Source organism: Mesoplodon mirus (assembly GCF_964341445.2).
Source record: "Mesoplodon mirus genome assembly, chromosome: 14".
NCBI classification, from domain to species: Eukaryota; Metazoa; Chordata; class Mammalia; order Artiodactyla; family Ziphiidae; genus Mesoplodon; species Mesoplodon mirus.
Window position 1 is genome coordinate 86,972,589 of NC_138990.1, and position 19,910 is coordinate 86,992,498.

Consider the following 19,910-nt stretch of genomic DNA (forward strand, 5'->3'; position numbering starts at 1 on the left):
ACAGCCAGGACACAGCTGAGTGGGGAGCCAGGACAGCTGGGTACACTTCTGATCCTGTGGGGTCCCAGCTCCGGAGGCCTCATTGCAGGGTAACCCAGAGCGAGGCTGATGTCCGTGCCAGGTTGCGGCAGAAAGTTGGGTTTCTGGAAAGGACTGAGAAACTAGAAGAGCCCAGCCCCAGCCAGAACCAGTGGCCTAATGATTAGGGCTGACAGCCCACCCTGTAACAGGAGAGAAGGAAACCCTAAGATGGACCCAGATCAATGTTTGAAAGAACTTTCCAAATGAAGGTTGGCAGGACCCACGGCCTTTGCGCCACTGTGGGAGTCCTGAGAGGCGGAACTGGGGAGACCTGAGTCTTTAGAGCCATAGTGCCAGGACCTAGCCCTCTGGGAACTGTGCAAGGGTCGGTGAAAGCCCCCATTTGCATTTTAAGCCAATGGTTCTGGCTCAGGTCCCAGCACTGCCCCTGGCAGAAGACCCCCAACACAGCCCTCAGCCTGTGGGGCCAGCGGAGATTGAGGAGGGAGGCAAGTCCAGTGAGGTGGGTGGCTCTTCCTCATTCTTGGCCCCATGGGTCTGGCTCCCTACCAAAGCCACATCTTCAAGCAAGCTAGCCAGACGAGGAAGCAAACTAAACCACCCTCCTTCCGGACTCCTCCAGGCCCTAGCACAGAGGGCAGCCCAGTGATTCCCTCTCACGTAGCCTTGGGGACCCAAAGACCATCAGATTCCTGGCCAAGCACCCGGATTAGAAGTACATTCCTTGAGGACAGGAACTGCTTCTTGCTGCTGACACCGTTTCCCAGAGGCTCGGGATTGGTGGAAGTTATAGAAACATGCACCTTTTAGCTCTGAATTTAGTTCTGGTGTGTCGTGGGTATGTGGTGGCTGGGAGGGATCTTGTCTTTTCTACAGCAATAAAAACTCGAAGTTTTCTCTGCCTTGGTAGGGGTGGTCTCGATGTCCTGGGGAGAAGTTCTGGACGAACGTCTTGCCCTTCCACGCCCACCCCACTACCTCGCTGCACCCCTACCTCTCACTTTCGGCTGGCCGCATCCCCAGACCCCTAGGGTTATCCCTGGAAAATACGGACCCAGAGCCCCGGTGGGCTGCCTGGAGGGGGTGCCCCACAGAAGACTGGGACACGGCAGGGGGAAGAGAAGAGCCCTCCTCGCCAAGTCCGAGCTGCCTTGTGGAGCAATCCTCTGGCCTGGAGCTTAACAGAGGCCCCCGACCAGGAGGCTGGGCCTCACAAAGGGGAGGCCTGCAACAGCAGCCCGAGCGGCCGAGGCGCCACTGGTGGTTATTGCAGATCCTCAGGGCGATGACACCAAGTGCTGGTGGGACTCAGCTCTTCGCTGACTGGGCCCAGAAAGCTGCTCCAGCTGGGGTTGGGGTGGGAGTCGGGGGACAGCTGTCCAAGCCCCTGCCTTGGAGAGGCAGTGCTCAGGGTCAGGCCTCTTGCTCCACTGTCCCAGCAGGACAGGAGACTGACAACCCCTCCCTGGAAGCCAGGGATAACACTAGGCCTCCAAAGGTCTAGTACAAATCAGGGTCCCTCTGGAGGTCCAAAGAGAGTGCCCTGGTGTGGGGCTGGCAGGGGCCCTGCCGCCCCCCACCCGGGTTAGCAGCCGCCTTCCACCTTGATGTGCAGGATCTTAGAGAAGCCGGGCCTCCGCCGTAGGGCCTGCAGACCAAACCTGCGTTAGTTCCCCTCAGGGCAGACAGGTGGAGCCCTCCCTTCAAACACCCAGGTCACCAACCCCAACCTAGGGATGCCACTGGGGGTCTTGGGCAGCCTCAGAGACAGCTGCTCACCTGGAGTTTTGTCACCATGTCCTCAAACAGCTTCTGGGCCTCAGGGCTGCTGGGCTCTTTGAAATAATCAGCAATCCCAATCTGGACCACAATGGACTTGAGGTTCCGGCAGATGCCTGGGAAAAGGTAAGGTGGGGGCCCATGTCTGATCTGGGCAATGGGGCTGTCTTCTCTCCTCTTACTAATGAACAGAATCAGAACCGTCTGAGAGACAATCGTGTGCCAGGCACTGGGAGCAGATCCATGCTGCCCCGGGCTAAACTGGGCAAGGGGAGAAGGTGGAGGGTGAGGTCAAAGAGCAGAGGCTGTGGTGGACTCTGGGAGGACGAGTGGACAACAGCCAGTTGCGCAGGGGCTCTAGCAACTTCCCTGACAGAGGAGACCGCTGTGCTCTGGTCTGGGCATGTGGAAATGAATTACAAGGATGGAGTGGCTGAGGTGAGGCTGATGGATCTCGGCTGGAGCACTTGAAGGGGGAAGGCAGGGAACAAATAGGCGGGGAGCAGAGGGCTTAAGGGACTGGACGTTGCCATGAAGTCAGGGGAGGAGAAGCAAGAAGGTCAGGAGGCTGAGAGGATTCTAAAGGTTATGATTTTGGAGGCCAAGCAGTTAGTTCTGGTGGTCAGTCCAGGGCGGGGCCCTGAGGCTGAAGTGGGGGAAGAAGAGGATCCTGGAGATGATAAGAAGGTCGAGGAACCTTCAGTGCTCAGGACGTGAGGTCCTGCCAGGGCCAAATGGTCCCGGATGATGGTCTACCCTTGGGCGTGTGCAGCCCCAGCTGGGCACCTGTGTCCTTAAGGTGGAGGAATGACTGGGAGGGGAGTGGGGGCTGGAGGGAGGCAGGGGCCAGCGGAGGCATGTGTGTGAGCCCCCTGAGAACTGTTCTAGGGGGCTCACACACATTATCTCATTAATCCTCCCACTCATTCGGTTTAGAAGTCAGCTTAAAAGATGGGGATACAGGGCTTCCCTGGTGGCACAGTGGTTGAGAGTCTGCCTGCCGATGCAGGGGACACAGGTTCGTGCCCCGGTCCGGGAGGATCCCACATGCCACGGAGTGGCTGGGCCCGTGAGCCATGGCCGCTGAGCCTGCGCCTCCGGAGCGCCTGTGCTCCGCAACGGGAGAGGCCGCAACAGTGAGAGGCCCGCGTACCGCAAAAAAAAAAAAAAAAAAAAAAAAAAATGGGGATACAGAACCCAAGAGAAGTACAGTAATTTGCCCAAAGTCACACAGCTAATAATCAGTAGAGCCAGAACTGAGACCTAGGTCAGCCAGTTCCAGAACCCATCTGTTCGGCCTTTGCCCTTGGCTGGAGGCTCGTTTTGGGGTAGATGGTAGATGGTGCTGAACAGCTCATGCCTCCAACGTGGACAGAGCACAAGGCAATACATATCCACTGAACTGAACCATTTGGGTCAGATGCTGGCAGGCCTTAAATGCCACACTGGCCTCAGAAGGCACTGGTGGCAAAGCCAGGACTAGAACCCTGGTCAATCTGACCCCAGTCCTGGTGTTTGCTGACTAGGAGCGAGAGGGAGTCGGTTATGCTACCTGTTGACAAGACATGGTAAGAGGCAACAGTGGGACCCCACCCCATGCTCCCCATCACTCACTGTTGAAATGCAGTAGGGCCTTGGGGGTGACAGGGGTGGCCGTGAGCACCAACATCTCCAGTCCCTTCAGACCTTCCCGGCAGACCTCAGCCGCCACCTCTTGGGTGATCTCCGACACGTGGTCCAGCTCCAGGACCTGCAGTCGCATGCAGTTTCTCGCTAGGAAGAGGGAAGAAGAGGCAAGGTCCTGCTGACAAACACCCCAGATCACCTCCTGCCACCACCCAGGCTGCAGCCCCGAGTCCCTCTGGGATTTCAGTGTTGCATCCACGCCTGCTTCCCATCACCCCCTACCCCAGTCCCAAGGAAAGACTCACCGAGTGATGCCAGGCCCTGCACCCCACAGCCGGCACCCCCGACCCCCAGGGCCCGGAGGTGGGGCCAACAGCGACCGATCATCTGTAGGCAGCGGTTACTGAAGCGTGTGGGCTGCTGGCTGGAGAACAGGGTGGAGGGAGGTCTGTCAGGGAAGCCCCTGGATGCATGATACCCTAAGCCTGCTCCTCTGTCAGGACCCGCCCCTCAAAGGCGAGGCCCCACCAACCACCCAGCCGTTCAAGTCAGAAACCTGGGATCTTCACTGACTCCTCCCCCTCACCTCCTGCCGAGACCTGCAGATTCTGATTCCTGAATAACTCTTCAACCCACAGTTCAGACCACCATCCATATTCATCTGAGTATACAACTAGTCTCCCTGCCAGTTCATCCAGCAGCTGCTGACAGCCAGCCACCTACTCCCATATCCTTTCACTCATTCAACAGAAGCCTCTCAAGTGCCTGTCATGACCAAGAACAATTGAGCTGGGCCCTGGGGACACAGTGGTGACACAGAGACATGGTCCCTGCCTCCAAGAGGTGGGCAGTGGGGGGGATGACACAGAACATTCCTAGTCTGATGTCATCCCATTTTTTTTTTTTTTTTTTTTTTTTTTTGCAGTACGCGGGCTTCTCACTGTTGTGGCCTCTCCCGTTGTGGAGCACAGGCTCTGGACACGCAGGCTCAGCGGCCATGGCTCACAGGCCCAGCCGCTCCGCGGTACGTGGGATCTTCCCGGACCGGGGCACGAACCCGTGTCCCCTGCATCGGCAGGCGGACTCTCAACCACTGCGCCACCAGGGAAGCCCCTCATCCCATTTTTTAAGATCTAAAATCCCCCAGTGGCTTCCCAGTGCTTTCTAGACAAAATGCAAACATCTAAAACCCCTTAGGCAAGGCCTTCTGACCTTGGCCCAAACCTTCCTTTCCACACTCATTGCTCGCTGGGCCCTGCCCACCACTCACACCACACGTACTCCTTCCCTGAACACTTCTCACTTAACAATCGCCCAGCATCTGCCACGTGCTCAGTATCAGGGATACAGAAATGGACATTCACAGCCTCTGCCCTGAGAAACATGTGTCTGGTGTAGACTGAAATATAGAGAAATTATTGTAAAATGGACTACAGCAGGGGCCAGGACAAGGTGCAAGAGGAATGGAGACAGGGGAGCAGTGACAAATTCTACCAGGGTGTTAGTGACAGGACACTGGGGGACCCGGAAGGAGGTGTCACGTGGAGAGGGGCTTGCAGGGCAGGCGCAGGGAGTGAAAAAGCCTGGTATGTTTGAGGAATTCCAAGTAAAGTGATGAATGACCTCACACCCCGATTCTTGGAAAACCAGCTCTTTTGTACATTATACAATGTCCTCCCTGAACTGCCTTTCATGTGCCAAACAAACCTGGCTATTTCCAGCTAGTGTGGGAAACAGCCCACCGTGGGCTCTGCAGCCTTTACGCACACATCTCATTTGAGCCAGCTATAGTCCTAATAGGATCGACAGATCTAATACCACCTTCACTTTACAGTTGAGAAACTAAGGCACGACTGGGTAGCCCAAAGTCACACTGCTAGCCGGCCAGGACGTGATCCAAAGTCTGATTCTGAAGCCCTGCTCCTGTCGCCTAAAGACACAGACTGATGAATGTGAATCTGTCACCCCAAACTGCATATGGAATGGGCCCAGATCTGCTCAGTCCTCAGCCCCACACCCAGCCCCAACCCTGCCCTTCCCCACCCCTGCCTGGGCTCACCAGGGGTGAAGTGGCGCCACCTGGAGGGAGACAATCTCTCTGCAGCCTGCGCCCAGGGCCCAAATGACCTCATGGCCCACCGGGTCTGTGGCGCTTCTGTTGAAAAGACAAAGTTGGGGCCACCAACTCCGGTGGCCTCTGCTCCTTTCCCTTGGGCCACAGAGCTCTTGGGTCCCTTTGCCCGAGAGCCCTGGGGGAAGGGTATGCAGAGCCCAGGGATCCCTGGGGCCCGAAGCCTTGCTTCTTGCAGTGTGGACCCACCTGTAGGTGACAGCCTGCAGGGCGCGGCAGTAGCAGCTGGCCAGCCAGAGCGAACGGTCAGTGAGGACGTTGGGACAGTGGGAGATGCGCAGGATCAGCAGATTCCCCCCAGCAGCCTTCAGCAGAGACTCTAGCCCTGCTTCCAGACAGCCCCTGGGGATAGCCAAGAGGTCAGGGCACTGTTTGTGGCCAGCTCCTCCTCTGGGAAGCATCCCGACATCACTCTGGGTCTGCAGCCCAGAAGCAACCCCCGCCCACCCACCGTGGCCTCACCGGGTACTCCGGGCATACTCCTCTTTGCTCTCCTTCTTGCCCCGCTGCCGGGGCTTCAGGTTCTGCAGTGTCAGCGAGTGGGCCTGGGTGCACCACTGAGCCAGCATTGCCAAGAACTGCAGGGAGAGAGGGGTTACCTGGGGATGAGGGGATCTGAGTTTGGTTGGCTGGAAGTGAACCAGCCCAGGACAGGAGGCCTCACGAGAGCATTTTGGGGAGTCAGGTTGGAGCCGGGGTGCTGTAAAAGGTTGCAAGGACCAGACCTTGCGGGGCCAGACTCTGCCAGGGAAAAGGTGGGTTCACAGCAAGGGTGATTAGGAGGGCAGGGCGGGAGGCAGGGACAGGCACCTTGGAAGAGACGCGGGCATTCTCAAGCAGCACCCGTGTCCAGACGGCAGGGTGGCGGGCCACGAAGCGCCAGTCCCGGCAGACCTCGGCGGCATGTAGCAGTGTGCGCGTGTCCAGGTAGGTGAAGATGCAGAACAGGGCGGCTCGCATCTTGAGGATCTCCGGGCTGATGACCTCATTGGAGCGTGAGGGGCTGCCCCTCTCAGCTCGCCGACCCCGCCCACTGCCTCCCTCAGGGCGGGCTGCACAATATCACGGGGTCAAAGGTCAGCGTGGGGTATGGGTGGGGAGCTGGGGTAGGGTAGGAGCTGTAGGAGGAATGGGCATGACAGAACCATGCCAGGGGACCAGCAACTTGGGAGGAGGGACAAAGGGCCTCTGCTTCCCCCTCCTCTGCATCACCCTCATTCCTAATTTTGCAAATTAGAAAAAGGTGGCCCTTCCTCAAGGGAACTTTCTTTTTAAGGTCGTATATCATCACATATTCCAAAGTCATCCCCTAGATGAGGTGACCGAGTCAAGGTTGGAGAAGGAAGGGGCTTGGATAGAAACCCTGCATCTGTGAACAGAATGCAGGTGAGAGGTTGCCCAGAGCAGTCACGGGGGCACAGCCATGCACCCTGACCTGAACTCTCCAGCCTCCTGACCCTGACCCACTGACATATGCACATGGCTTTGTGTGGATACAGGAGAGGGTTCGCCCTGCTGTCCCCAGGCTTCAGTTTGAACACTCAACTCCTCTCCTGTGAATGTCATGTGAAGGGACCCCCTTAGTTGTGGCATCCTTGTGCAATACCCAACCTGAGTGCCCCTGTGCTACAGCACCGCCCTGTCCCAGCAGCTCCTGCCCCAAACTTGCTGGGCCCTGTGCGGGAGGGAGTTTGTCATGCTCAGTGTGGGAAGTCTGGGGCGAGGCGAAAGGCGGTGCAGGAGCCCAGGAGATTTACTGCCTCAGCCCTGTGCCCCCTGAGAGCGCCATGGAAAGACTGGCCTCTCAGGCCCCCTCCCAAGACTCACCAGAGAGCCGGCAGCTGCTCAACGGCCCAGCCATAGCAGGCCCAGGGCGGGGGGCATCCGAAGGGCCCTCAGCCTCTGACTCGGTGGTTCGGGAGCCCACATCCGAGACGTCACCTTCCTCCCCCTCCGTGCTGTGTCGGCGAGGTCTGCGCTGCCAGTTCTGGATGGCCTGGCGCCGCAAGCCTGAGCTGCGAGGGGGCTGGGCCCGCTCCAAGCCGCCGTTGGCAGCCTGGACCCGTGTGCCCAAGCCCCCGGGGCCACTGTCCTCAGGGGCCCCCTCTTCTGGCCGGGGCAGCTCCAGACTGTCACTGTCATAGCAGCCTGAGCTCTGGGATGCAGCTGGGATGCGACTGCAGGCCCTGGGGTAGGGTGGACCAGGTGGTGAGGAGGAAGGGGTCCTAGGCCTGCCTGAACTCCCTATGCCACCCCACCACTGGCCAAGGGCAACCCACCCACCTTACTTTCCAAGAGTCCCCTCTGAGTGTGGAAAGCCAGACAGAGGTGACCCGAGGAGGACGGGGGGAGGAGGGGAAGCCACGGCCCAGATGGGCCAGCCAGCCAGCGGGCCAGTGGACCTTTCCAGGGGGAGGGTGGGCTGTGTGGGGCGGGCCAGGCCCGCGGCTTACCCTGTGCTGGGAGAAGAGCCATGCCGTGACACCGCGTACGTGCTAGGCATGGCCAGGCCCGCGTGGTGTTCTCGCTGTGGGCCCCCAGAGTGGGAGGGAAGGGCACGGGGGCAGAGGAGGCCAGAGGATGAGAAGGAACAGGAGAAACAGGGTACAAGATGGAGAGAAGGCGGGGGGGGTGGAGAAGAGAGAAGAAGGAGAACAGTTGGGAAAGATGGACAAGTAGACAGACAGACAGCCCAGAGAGGCAGGCTCACCAGCCCCCTCCCCACACCCACCAAGTACCCCAGGCCCCGGCTTGTGGCTCCTGGGCTCTCATTTGCAGGGATGGGCAGAGGCAAACCCCTGCCTGAGGACTGGGGTTGCTGGATGGTATCTCACTACAACCTCAGGGCTGGCCCTATTCCTGGACCCCAACTTCAGGCCTGGAATCTGCTCATGGGGAAGAGCCAAAGAAGGAAGCACGGAGCATCGTGGGGCGGGGGGTTGTCAGGCCATGTGTGAGGCATGGTTGTAGGGGTCAGGTGTGCAGGTGGAGGAGGGAAGGCAGGTGGGCACTCACCGTCCTGCCTGGGCCCCGGGTACTGGGCCCAGCACCACTTCCCCCACCTCCGCGGCCCAGGCTGGCACTGGGAGTGCTGCCACAGCTGCTGCTGATGACCTGCAGCTGCCGCTCGGCGCGGTCGGCCCGCTCGAGGAGCTCCTCGATGAACTGCTGCAGCCGCAGCTTGGCGCTGGCCTCCCGCGCCGCCGTCTCCTTCAGGAACTGGTCAATCTGCACCACCTCCCTGGGCCCGGAGCAGTCTCTTTACCCCAGTGCCTTGGCCTGGATGCCCACCCACCCTCCGGAGGAGACCCTGAGCGGTAGGGAGAGACACGGGCACAGCTGGCCGCAGGGTCCACTCGTGGTCACATGGGTACACACAGAGCACACCCAGGAACACTGCCCCACACAACACGACGGCACACGCAGAAATGCAAGCGCACACTCCGAGTCATACATGCACACCCCACCAACCCAGGCCCAAACACACAACCAGACACCGCTGCTCCCCACAGAAATACTCACAGGTGTGCTCAGTCACACACAGCCACCTCCCTTCTCCAGAAACACTCACGGGCACACACTTACAGTCCACATAGCCCAGGAGACAGCCCCCCACGCTCACGTACATGTACTCGTATCCCGTTCATTCACAGGCACACAGTCTGAGGCACAGTCCTACCAACACATTCAAACACACACACTTTCAGAAACATTCTCAGATTCAGAAAAGCACACTTACAGTTGCACCAACCTCCAGGAGTTGCACGGACACACAGTACACTTAAGAGTCATGTGAGTATTTACTCTCGAGTGCATTCACAGTTGTTCATGCATCCATTCACCATTTACAGGCACCTTCTAGGTGCCAAGCACCGTTCTAGGCATTGGGGTGTCCAGCAGTGAACAAAGCAGAGAAAACTTCCTGCCCCCCATGGAGCTTGTATCACAATGGGGACAAATAAATAACATCTGTGTACTTCATAATTCTACATTGAAAGATCAGAGGAATGAGGAGAAGCCAGCAAAGAAGACTGAAAAGAAGCCAATAGAAAGATAGACGGTAGTTCCAAGGAGAGTGTCTTAGAAGCCAAGTTAAAGAGGCGTTTCAAGGATCAGCTGTGTCAAATGCTGCCAATGGGCCAAGTAAGATGATGACTTGGCCTCGGTAACATGAAGGTCATTTATGACATGGAGGATAGTGATGGAGGTGGACAACTGATCAGAGTGGGTTCAAGAGAGAAAGTGGGGAAAGAAACTGAAGATGAGGAGTAGAAACAATATTTTCAAGGAGTTTTTCTGTAAGGAGGAGAGAAGGGGCGGTAGCTTAAGGGGGAGATAGGGTTAGGCAGAGTGGAGAAAGGACCGTATGTCTGTATGTTTTCAGCAGTGATACAGTAGATAGGGAAAACCTGACGGGGGCAAAGGGAGAGGGGAAAATTGAGCCATGTCCTTGAGTAGGCAAAAGGGAAGACGATCTGGTGTCACAATCAGGAACTGGCCTTGGTAGGAGGGCAGAGAAGGAAGAGAAACCGTCTTTACACACGCGGTCACACTGCCATGGACTCAGAGTCCTAAACACACACCTTCATGACACTCTTGGCCACACGCGCACCACCATTACACGCTAGTGGCCACAGATCCCCTATAATTTGGCCACATACATAGCCACACTCACGGTGGTGGCGGCGGCACAGTGACACGCATGGTCACCTACTCAGGAACATTCGCGGACACACCCACCCACAAGGCCCTTCGGGCCACTCACTGCTGCTTGCGGCTCAGCTCCTGTTCCTTGTGCACCAGGTCCTGCTTGAGCGAGGCCAGCAGCTCCACACTCACGTCCACCTGGCGCGAGAGCTCAGAAGCGCGCTCCTCCAGCTCCTCCTTCTCGCGCCCCAGCCGCGCGCTCTCCTGCCGCGCAGTCTCCAGCTCCGCCGCCTTGCGCTCCAGCTCGGCCTGAAGCCGGCCCACCTGGCCCGCGATTTTCTGCTCCACCTCCTCGCTCAGCCGCTCCAGCCGTCGGTCCACCTCCAGCTTCTCCAGCGCTCGGATCTTGAGGCGAGCCAGGCCCTCTTCGTAAGCCACATCGGCGGGCGAGGGAGACGCGGGCGAGGCAGAGGCGGGCCCGGGGCCAGGCCCGGGCGGCGGCGTCGAGCACGCCGAGGAGGCCACGGACTTGCGGGCGAAAAGCTCCCCCAGCGGGATCTCGATCTCGCGGAGCGCGTAGCGCGCGGCGGCGGCGGGCACGAGGCCCGGCTCAGCCAGCTCCTCGCAGGGCAGGCTGGCGGGCACCAGGTCGCCAGGGAAGTGGGCGAGGGGTGCGTGGTGGTGATGGTGGTGCAGCAGGTGTGGCGCCGCGGGGGACGGCCCGGCCGCCTGCTCCTTGCCCTGGAAGGACGTGCTCTCGAAGACCTCGCGCCGGGCGCCTGGCACGGCCAGCAGGGCGGCGGGCTCAGGCGCCAGAGGGAAGCCGGACGCGGCGGCGGCGGCAGCCGCGGCCGCCGCGGCGCCGTCGCAAATGCTGTTGGTCTTGGAGAGGATGTAGAGCGTCTCGTACGTGTGGCTGTACTCCAGGTGCGCGCGCAGCGACGACAGGCTCCGGAAGCGCTTGTGCTCCCCGCAGCGGGGGCAGCGGTAGGGCAGGTCCAGCGAGGCCATGGTCCCGCCGTACCCGCGGCGCCCGGGCTCCACCGCGGCCGCCCTGAGGGTCAGCCGGGCGCGCTCATGGGGGGCCGCGGGCGAGGCCCCCTGAGGGGTCAGGCAGACTCAGGGCGCTGGCGGCCAGGGGCAAGGAGGCTAGAAGAGAGGGAGCAAGCCTTAGGAGGGTGGTATCCCTCCCCACCTCCAACCCGTATCCCCCACCCATGACAAAATTGACTTCCCCAGAAAACACGTGCCCAGAAGAGAGAGGTGAGGGGAGACCAATGGCCAGACCTCCCAGAGGGGGACTGGCCTGCTCCAGTACCTGTGTGTGGGCTGTGCATGTATGAGAGTGAGAAAGAATGAGAATTCTCTAAGAAAGAAAGAAAAAAAGCATTAGTTTTATTTATAATAGTTACAACCTGGACATAACGGAAGTGCCCATCACCAGTAGAATGGATAAATTGTGTTATATTCATAATGGGATGTTACCCAGCGATAAGAAAAGGAACCACTGGTACATGCAACAACATGGGTGAATCCATTTAATATTATGCTGCATGAAAGAAGCCAGACTAGATTGCATACTGCTGGATTCCACACATATGGAGTTCAAGAACAGACTAAACTGATGGTGACAGAAGTCAGGATAGAGTTTACCCCTGGGGCCTGTATAGACTGGGCAGGGGCAGGAGGGAACTTTATGTAAAGCTGAAAATGCTATCTTGATATGAGTGGTGGTTATACAGGTGTACATGTAAGGTTATACAGCTTATACACATGTACACTTACGGTTAGTGTACTATATGTACTAGCTTATTACATCTCAAAAAAATGCTTATTTCGTGTCTTGCAAACCACACTCATTAGACCAGCTGGACTATTGGTACCATGTTGCAGTGACCAAGATGTCACCTCACCTGATGATACCAGTGTTATGTCACTGTTCCCGTTCCTGCTTCTGTCCCACTCCCTCCCATCCTTGCTCTTCCCTTTGCCTTAAGGGCCATGATACTTGTCTTCTCCAGGTTCCTTCTGGCACAAGTCACCACCCTTCCTGGCGTCCCACTCCTGGTCACCCTGAACGCCTGCTGCCCATCCCCCCTTATCTCTGGCTTCCGGTCACCCTTCCCCTGCCTTGTGGGATCCCTACCCTATTCTTCACTGCCCTCCTCTTCCTAAATGCCTGCTACCAGGCTTCAACCACCTCTGCTATCACTGTGCTCTTCAAGTCACAGACCACCTGCTAATCAGACAATGTAGTTGTCATCAAGGGTCTTCACCTACTTCGTCCCTTGGATAATACTACTGACCGCTCCATGTTCATAGGCTGCCATGAAGCTGCCCCGTTTGGGTTCTCTGACCTTTTCTTCTTGCTGTCTTCTTAATCTTCCTATCTCCTGATGGGAGGTCTGCCTTCAAGCCCCCTTTGCCTTTATCTGGTTCACTCCCACAGTCTGGTTTACTCACATCTTTAAGCCTTGACTCTCAGCTCTACCTCTCTATCCTGACCTACTCTTGAGTTCCATTTGCCTTCTGGCTTTCCACATGGATGTATGGGTGGATGCCTGTTCCCTTTGCCAGCCCAGCACCCAGTCGTCCCCCTGGCAACAGCACCCTGCTTTGACCTTGGGTCACCATCCTTCCTTCCCCACTTTCTCAGTCCATGTGGTCTGGGTGGGGGTTGATGGTTCACCCTTGCTCCAGGGGTAAGAATGTGATATAAGCCTGGCCAGTCAGAGTCCTGAGATGGGCACAGATCACCCAACTTGAGTCAATGAGTCATTTCTCCGGGACTTCTCTGGCATTACTGGGGAAAGCATCCTCTTTGGGCTCAGGTTTCAAAGCTGATGGGGAGGGCCAGAGCTGTGAGGGCCATCTTTGCCTCCTCTGGGAGGAACCACCTGGGAATGAAGCCAACACAGACAGGTAGAAGTGAGATTCCTCACACTGTTTGAGATCCTGGTCTGTTCAGTTGTGTGAGCCAATCAATTCCTTTTGCTTTAGCCAGTTGGAGTTGGGTCTGTGTTATCTGCACCAGAAAAAATTCCAAACTCAGAAATTAGAATCAGAAGTCAAATTTTTTGGGAAAAAATTTTAGAAGGAATTAGCTGAACTAAGAGGGACCGTACCGCTTCCCCTGCTCAGAAGTTGGTGAAGCCTGCTACACAGCAGCAAAGCAGCTGATGAAACTCTCCCACGGCCTCTAGAGCTCAGATGTTCCTACCAAGGCTGGAACTTTAGGGGACTTGTAGAAAAACGTCCAACAAGAAAGAGACACGCTCTGGCTAAAAGGGGCCCATCTGAAAGCAGAGAGGAAGAAAATGCTCCTTTGCCCAGAGAGGCCCTTTCTGCCTGAGGCCAGTAATTCAATATGGCTGAGGGTCAGATAATTAAGAGCCAGTTCTCTGCTTCTAGCTAAAGTCAGCTCAAGCAAAGACAGGCAGGCTGGAAACGCAGAGGGAGACAAACCTGGGGCCTGATAGGCTCTTCACTCCTCAGGCCCTCTTGAACCCCTCCTGCTGTGCCCTCCCAGCTCAACAGAGGCAACCGTTGCTTCCAATACAGGCAGCCTTCCAGTGAGATGCAGCTTGAGGGAGAAGGGGCAAACGAACTCTGCCTCTCATCACAGACTAGGAGTTTGCATTGCCCTGCGGCAGAGGCCTAGCTAGAGCCACAGAACCACGGGCTCCTGGGACAGGCAGAGCACCAAGCCCTGTTGCTAAGAGACAACTCCTCCTCCTCCCCCAACAGCATCACCAGGAACTTGATTCAAGAATTATAACTTTCGGGCTTCCCTGGTGGCGCAGTGGTTGAGAGTCTGCCTGCCAATGCAGGCGACACGGGTTCGTGCCCCGGTCCGGGAGGATCCCACATGCCGCAGAGCGGCTGGGCCCGTGAGCCATGGCCGCTAAGCCTGCGCGTCCGGAGCCTGTGCTCCGCAACGGGAGAGGCCACAACAGTGAGAGGCCCGCATACCGCAAAAAAATAAAAAAATAAATAAAAATAAAGAATTATAACTTTCAATAGGTTTCCAGTTTGGTTAATAGCTCTGGGGATGGCTGAATACGAACTGACTGAGAGCTTTCTAATCATTAAAGGGATTGTATTGCCAGGAAAAACCCACAAACCTGGAAAACAAAGGCCAGGGATTACTCAGCCCTTACAGTTTCCCACCCCCAAACCTCCACCAATGGGAGGTGACCCCTCAAAGCCCCTTTTGCACAGGGCCACAGAGCATGAAGGATAAGGGATGCTCTCCGAGACAGCAGAACCAGAGCAGCAGACGGGTGGGCCAGGGAACCTCATCCACGCCGACTGCTCAAGCATGTGGACTGGGCTATGGACTTGTGACCCCAGAGTGTTCTCCCTCACCTCCCCTCTTCAACTGGGAGGGTTTTGTTCTTTCAGTTATCCAATTTTTCTTCCATCATTGTAGTTTGGCCATAAATTGAAAGACCATGAGGGGCTAGCTCAGTACCACGACAGATAAGATCTTGAATTGGGGCTGGGCATGGTAAGTGGTGAGAACTTGGAACGTCTCCTTCCGGAGGTGGGACAGGTGTGTTTTAAGTTTTGTAAGGGACAATTGCATTATGATAAACAGAGAAAATTTTTAAATTATACAAGAAGGGGGATCTGTCTAGATCTTGGACAGAGGTGGAAGGTAGTGGACATTTATTGGTTTTGCTCTTCAACTCCAGTCCCCCTTTGTAGGTAGACACCCCAGTTTTCCCTTGGAGAACCATTTCCCCCCCACTCTGAGTTGATGTTGTTTGGGTAGGGCTGACCCCACCCCCAGGCTCCAGGGGAGCTCATGTGACCTTGGCCTGTTCATCAGTCACAGTTAGCACTCTGTACTGGGCGAGTTTCCTAGGCCAGGCCAATACAGCCACTCTAGACCTGTGCTCAGCCGGCAGAGTGTGAGGCTGGAGCTCCTAGTGGCCCTTTCTGTCCTCTCTCTGGGTGAGAAGAAGAAAAAGACTCCTCATGACATCCCTTGAGCACCCAGATCCAGATGTGCCAAAAACTTTAACCCAGGACTTGTCAATTGTGTGAGGCAGCAAATTGTTTTGTAGATTAAATCATTGGAATTGGTAGCCAGTAATGAGGCTCTAAACTACCACAATGACCCACAGCACCAAAAAACAAACCTTGGACTTCTCTGACCCATGCCCCAGCATCCCTGTTTCCCTCAAGAGTGCCACTGTCCTCCCAGGCACCCCACAGCCCTGGCCATCTTGATTTTGCTGTCTGCTAGCCATCAAGACCAGCTGATTTTTCCTTTGAATTCTCTCAACACAACTGTTCTCTTCTCATGCTTTGTGCTCCCCCCACCCCTGGACTGCTACTCCAGCCTTTGGTCTCACAGCTCTCTACCATCCTATATAAGGCACCAGATGCCTCTGACTAGAGATAACTCCTGCTTATCATCCTTCAATTATGCCGATCATCTGTCGGCTGCAGCCAAACTCCACAGCTTCATGCTTTGGCCTTGATGTACTCTTGCCAATTTGAAAAATGGCCTGGCTGTTTCACTTGCATTTTTTTGATTACTAATGGCTGGACATTTTTTCACAATTTATCAGTCATTTATATCTCTTCGGTGCCTTGACTATGTACTACTTTGCTCATTTTTATACTGAACATTCATCTTTTCTTGTTGATTTTTTTTTTTTTTTTTTTTTTTTGCTGTATGCGGGCCTCTCACTGTTGTGGCCTCTCCTGTTGCGGAGCACAGGCTCTGGACACGCAGGCTCAGTGGCCATGGCTCACGGGCCTAGCCGCTCTGCGGCATGTGGGATCTTCCTGGACCGGGGCACGAACCCGTGTCCCCTGCATCCGCAGGCGGACTCTCAACCACTGTGCCACCAGGGAAGCCCTCTTGTTGATTTTTGAAGGCTTTTTAGAATATTGATCTTTTGTCATTTATATACTACAAATATTTTTCTTGAGTGTGTTGATTAGCTTTTACTTTTGTTTACAGTCTTTATTGATATACTAAAGCTTTAAAATTTCCTTCAGTAAAATCTTTAGGATTTCTCATTTTGTTGTCATGCTTAGAAAGTCCATCCCTATCCAAGGGTTATATAAACTTTTAGTACTTTGTGATCTCCTTTTTTAAAAAGTCCCGAACATGTTTTAAATTAAGGGCTTTAAACAAATAACCATAATATTATAACTGACAATGACTGGTAGCATGCAAATATTTCAGGCTGTGTGGTTTCCTTTATACACTGGAGTTTTCATCCATCTAGAAATTTTTGGTATGCATGGTGAGACAAGGATTTAAAAAAACCCAACTTTTTGTTATGGAGATTTTCACACATATTCCAAAATAGAGAGAATATGATGATGAACTCCTATGTACCCATCATCTAACTTCAGAAATTATCAACTCGTGGCCAGTTTTTTTCATCTGTACACTGTTCTCCGGTTCACACCTCCTCCACCACTGGATAATTTTGAGCAAATCCAAGTTATTGTATCATTTCATCTAAAAGTACATTAGTATGTATAAGATAGGGACTTAAATTTCTTTTAAAAAACTAAATATTACTCACTGTTCTAATATCACCTTCTTTCAGGTATATTAACACTCTAGAATCTGAAAAAATTGGTATAGACGATCTTATTTACAAAGCAGAAATACAGACATAGACATACACAACAAACGTATGGATACCAAGGGGGAAAGGGGAGGGTGGGATGAAGTGGGAGATTGGAATTGACATATATACACTATTGATACTATGTATAAAATAGAAAACTAATGAGAACCTACTGTATAGCTCAGGGAACTCTACTCAATGCTCTGTGGTGACCTAAATGGGAAGGAAATCCAAAAAAAGAGGGGATACATGTATACGTATAGTCGATTTACTTTGCTGTACAGTAGAAACACAATATCGTAAAGCAACTATACTCCAATAAAAATTTTAAAAAGAAAAGAGAGGGAAAAAAAAAACCCTCAAACAGTAGCCTTGAGGGGTAAATCCAAAAGATGGTTCTCTGAAAAGACCAACAAAATAAGTAGCCCTCTGGCAAATCTATTCAAAGAGAAAAAGAAAGAAAACAAATACATAACACTATAATGAAAAGAGGGATATAACCACTGACACAGAGATTTTTTTAAATTACTGAAATGCTACCAGTTACAACTCCTGGCCCAAATTTTTGAAAATCTGGATGAACTGAATGCTTTTCTAGGAAAATATGAATGATCAAAATTGACTCAAGAAGAAATAAAAAAACCTGAATAAACTAATGGCTATAGATAAAACTGAGGAAGTTGGCAAACTGATCAGGCATACATAATAAGGAGAACTTGGTTCACACACACACAACTGTTCAGGAACAGGATTATTCTTCATGCACGTACAGCTGGGTTTCTGAGCGCCTGTGTATGCCTGTCCATCTCAGCTAAGCGCTGGTCCTTCCTGTGGGGGAATCTTGCCTACACAGCACCTTGCTAGCCAGGCTTCTAGAAGAGCAGGGAAAGGGGGAGGCCTGGGGGTATAGGCCTGAGTGTGGATGTGCAAGCTAGAGGAAGGAAGGGGCTTCTGGGATCCAGGTGGCTCTTCACCTGAGGCCAGCCCACCCCACAGTTTCCCTCCATCTGCTGGAGCTGAGGAATGACTATGAATCATTCTTAGGAATGTTTCTGCCTAGATCTACCCACCTCCTCAGCATGAGCATGAAGCTTTGCCTGAACGCAAGCAAGAAGGTGATGGAGGGAGGAGGGGAGAGAAGGAAAGGGAAAAATAGAAGTGTTGTCTATTCAAATTCCATCACAATCCTGTACTGTGATCACCTTGACAGAACAGTCAGAGATTTTCCTTTGCATTCTAGTCTCCCCAAATCAGCAACCTCTGCAAACCTAAGACCTGCCTCCTTTTTCAGCCTGGCCCTGCCTCCTTGCCATCCTCAGGACCTGTTATCTCCTTCCCCCATCTCAGATGTCTATCTCAAGTCTACTTTTCTTTTTTTTTTTTTAATCTAGGGGGATTCCAGGGACTCCAGTCCCCAGTCAATACTATTAATACCTAATTTTTTTAAATTTATTAATTTATTTGTTTTTGGCTGCGTTGGGTCTTTGTCGCTATGCGCGGGCTTTCTCTAGCTGCGGCGAGTGGGAGCCACTTTTCGTTGGGGTGCGCGGGCTTCTCATTGTGGTGGCTTCTCTTGTTGCGGAGCACAAGCTCTAGGCACACGGGCTTCAGTAGTTGTGGCACGCGGGCTCAGTAGTTGTGGTTTGCGGCTCTAGAGTGCAGGCTCAGTAGTTGTGGCACGCGGGCTTAGCTGCTCCACGGCGTGTGGGATCTTCCAGGACCAGGGCTCGAAACTGTGTCCCCTGCATTGGCAGGCGGATTCTTAACCACTGAGCCACCAGCAAAGTCCAAGTCTACTTTTTTTAAAGTCCAGCCCAAGGTTGTTTTCTTTGGGTAGAAGACTCAATCAGAAGCATTAGCTGTTTTTGTTTTGAAGGCTTTCCGGTGTGTGAGTTTCATGTCCTCTCAAATAAGACCAACCATGTCCAGATGTGTGTCTTCTCTGGCTCCTGTCTACTGTCACATTTTCACGTGTTGACTCTGCCAGAAACACAGATAGTCTTGCATTTTCATGGCCTCCACTACCATGTAGTCACTGAGAGTTCCTGCAGTGAACATTATAATTTTTATCTGCTCAGCAAGTCTTCTTCACCTTCTGGTAATAGCAACATCTCATCTTCTCTTTGGTGAGCTACCCCTCCCCACTCCATGTGGTTCTGACAGGGCTGCCAATCCTAGTGGGGTGGACCCAGACCTGACCAATCACTGTACCCCCATCTTCTTGGCCATAATGATTCCTCAGGCTGAGCCAACTGAATCCTTCACTGAGAATTTATATGAAAGACTAAGGAGTCCTCTTGACTCTCTGGGATCACATGCTAGGGATGATGAAGCTGTCTATGGCCTTTTGCAACCTCCACCCATGACATGGAGAAAACCCATGACTGGTGGGGAGAAAATGTGGCAACACTCAGAGTGAAGCCTAGTCAAGAGTTAGAGAGTCTTCACCCACTTTTTTTTTTTAAAATATTTTTCTTATTTATTTATTTATTTATTTGGCTACGTTGGGTCTTCGTTGCGGCACATGGGCTTTCTCTAGTTGCAGTGAGCAGGGGCTACTCTTTGTTGCAGTCCGTGGGCTTCTCATTGAGGTAGCTTCTCTTGTTGCAGAGCACGGGCTCTAGGCATGCAGGTTTTCAGTAGTTATGGCACGTGGGCTCAGAAATTGTGGCCCGCGGGCTCTAGAGTGCAGGCTCAGTAGCTGTGGCGCACGGGCTCAGCTGCTCCGTGGCATGTGGCATCTTCCCGGACCAGGGCTTGAACCCGTGTCCCCGGCATTGGCAGGTGGACTCTTAACCACTGCACCACCAGGGAAGTCCTTCACCCACTTTTGAGAACCTGCATACAGTTATGCCCAAGATCCACTCATCCCTCTTTTTTCCAGTTATATGAATTGGTACATATCCTTTTTTGCTTAAAATAATTTGGGTTGGGTTGGATTTCTGTCATTTGCAATCAAAAGTCTTAACTAATACCCTTATAAATCTGTATTTCAAACCTAGAATTCTCTCCTAAACACTATTCCAACATGAATTCATTCAACGTACATTTACTGAGTACCTGCTCTGTGCCATGAACTA

At 53.8% G+C, this 19,910-nt stretch overlaps 1 protein-coding gene across 1 annotated transcript; it reads right to left on the reverse strand.

Moving 5' to 3' along the window:
- Nucleotides 1-1,627: 1,627 nt before the first annotated feature.
- FBXO41 (F-box protein 41) lies at nt 1,628-11,236 on the reverse strand (the record flags this gene model as incomplete). Its single annotated transcript, XM_082642770.1, has 12 exons — nt 1,628-1,690; nt 1,822-1,937; nt 3,436-3,594; nt 3,753-3,871; nt 5,507-5,602; nt 5,768-5,920; nt 6,041-6,156; nt 6,389-6,630; nt 7,406-7,764; nt 8,032-8,105; nt 8,594-8,819; nt 10,344-11,236. The coding sequence occupies 12 exons, from the start codon at nt 11,234-11,236 to the stop codon at nt 1,628-1,630; spliced, it is 2,616 nt and encodes an 871-aa protein (XP_082498896.1).
- Nucleotides 11,237-19,910: the final 8,674 nt, after the last annotated feature.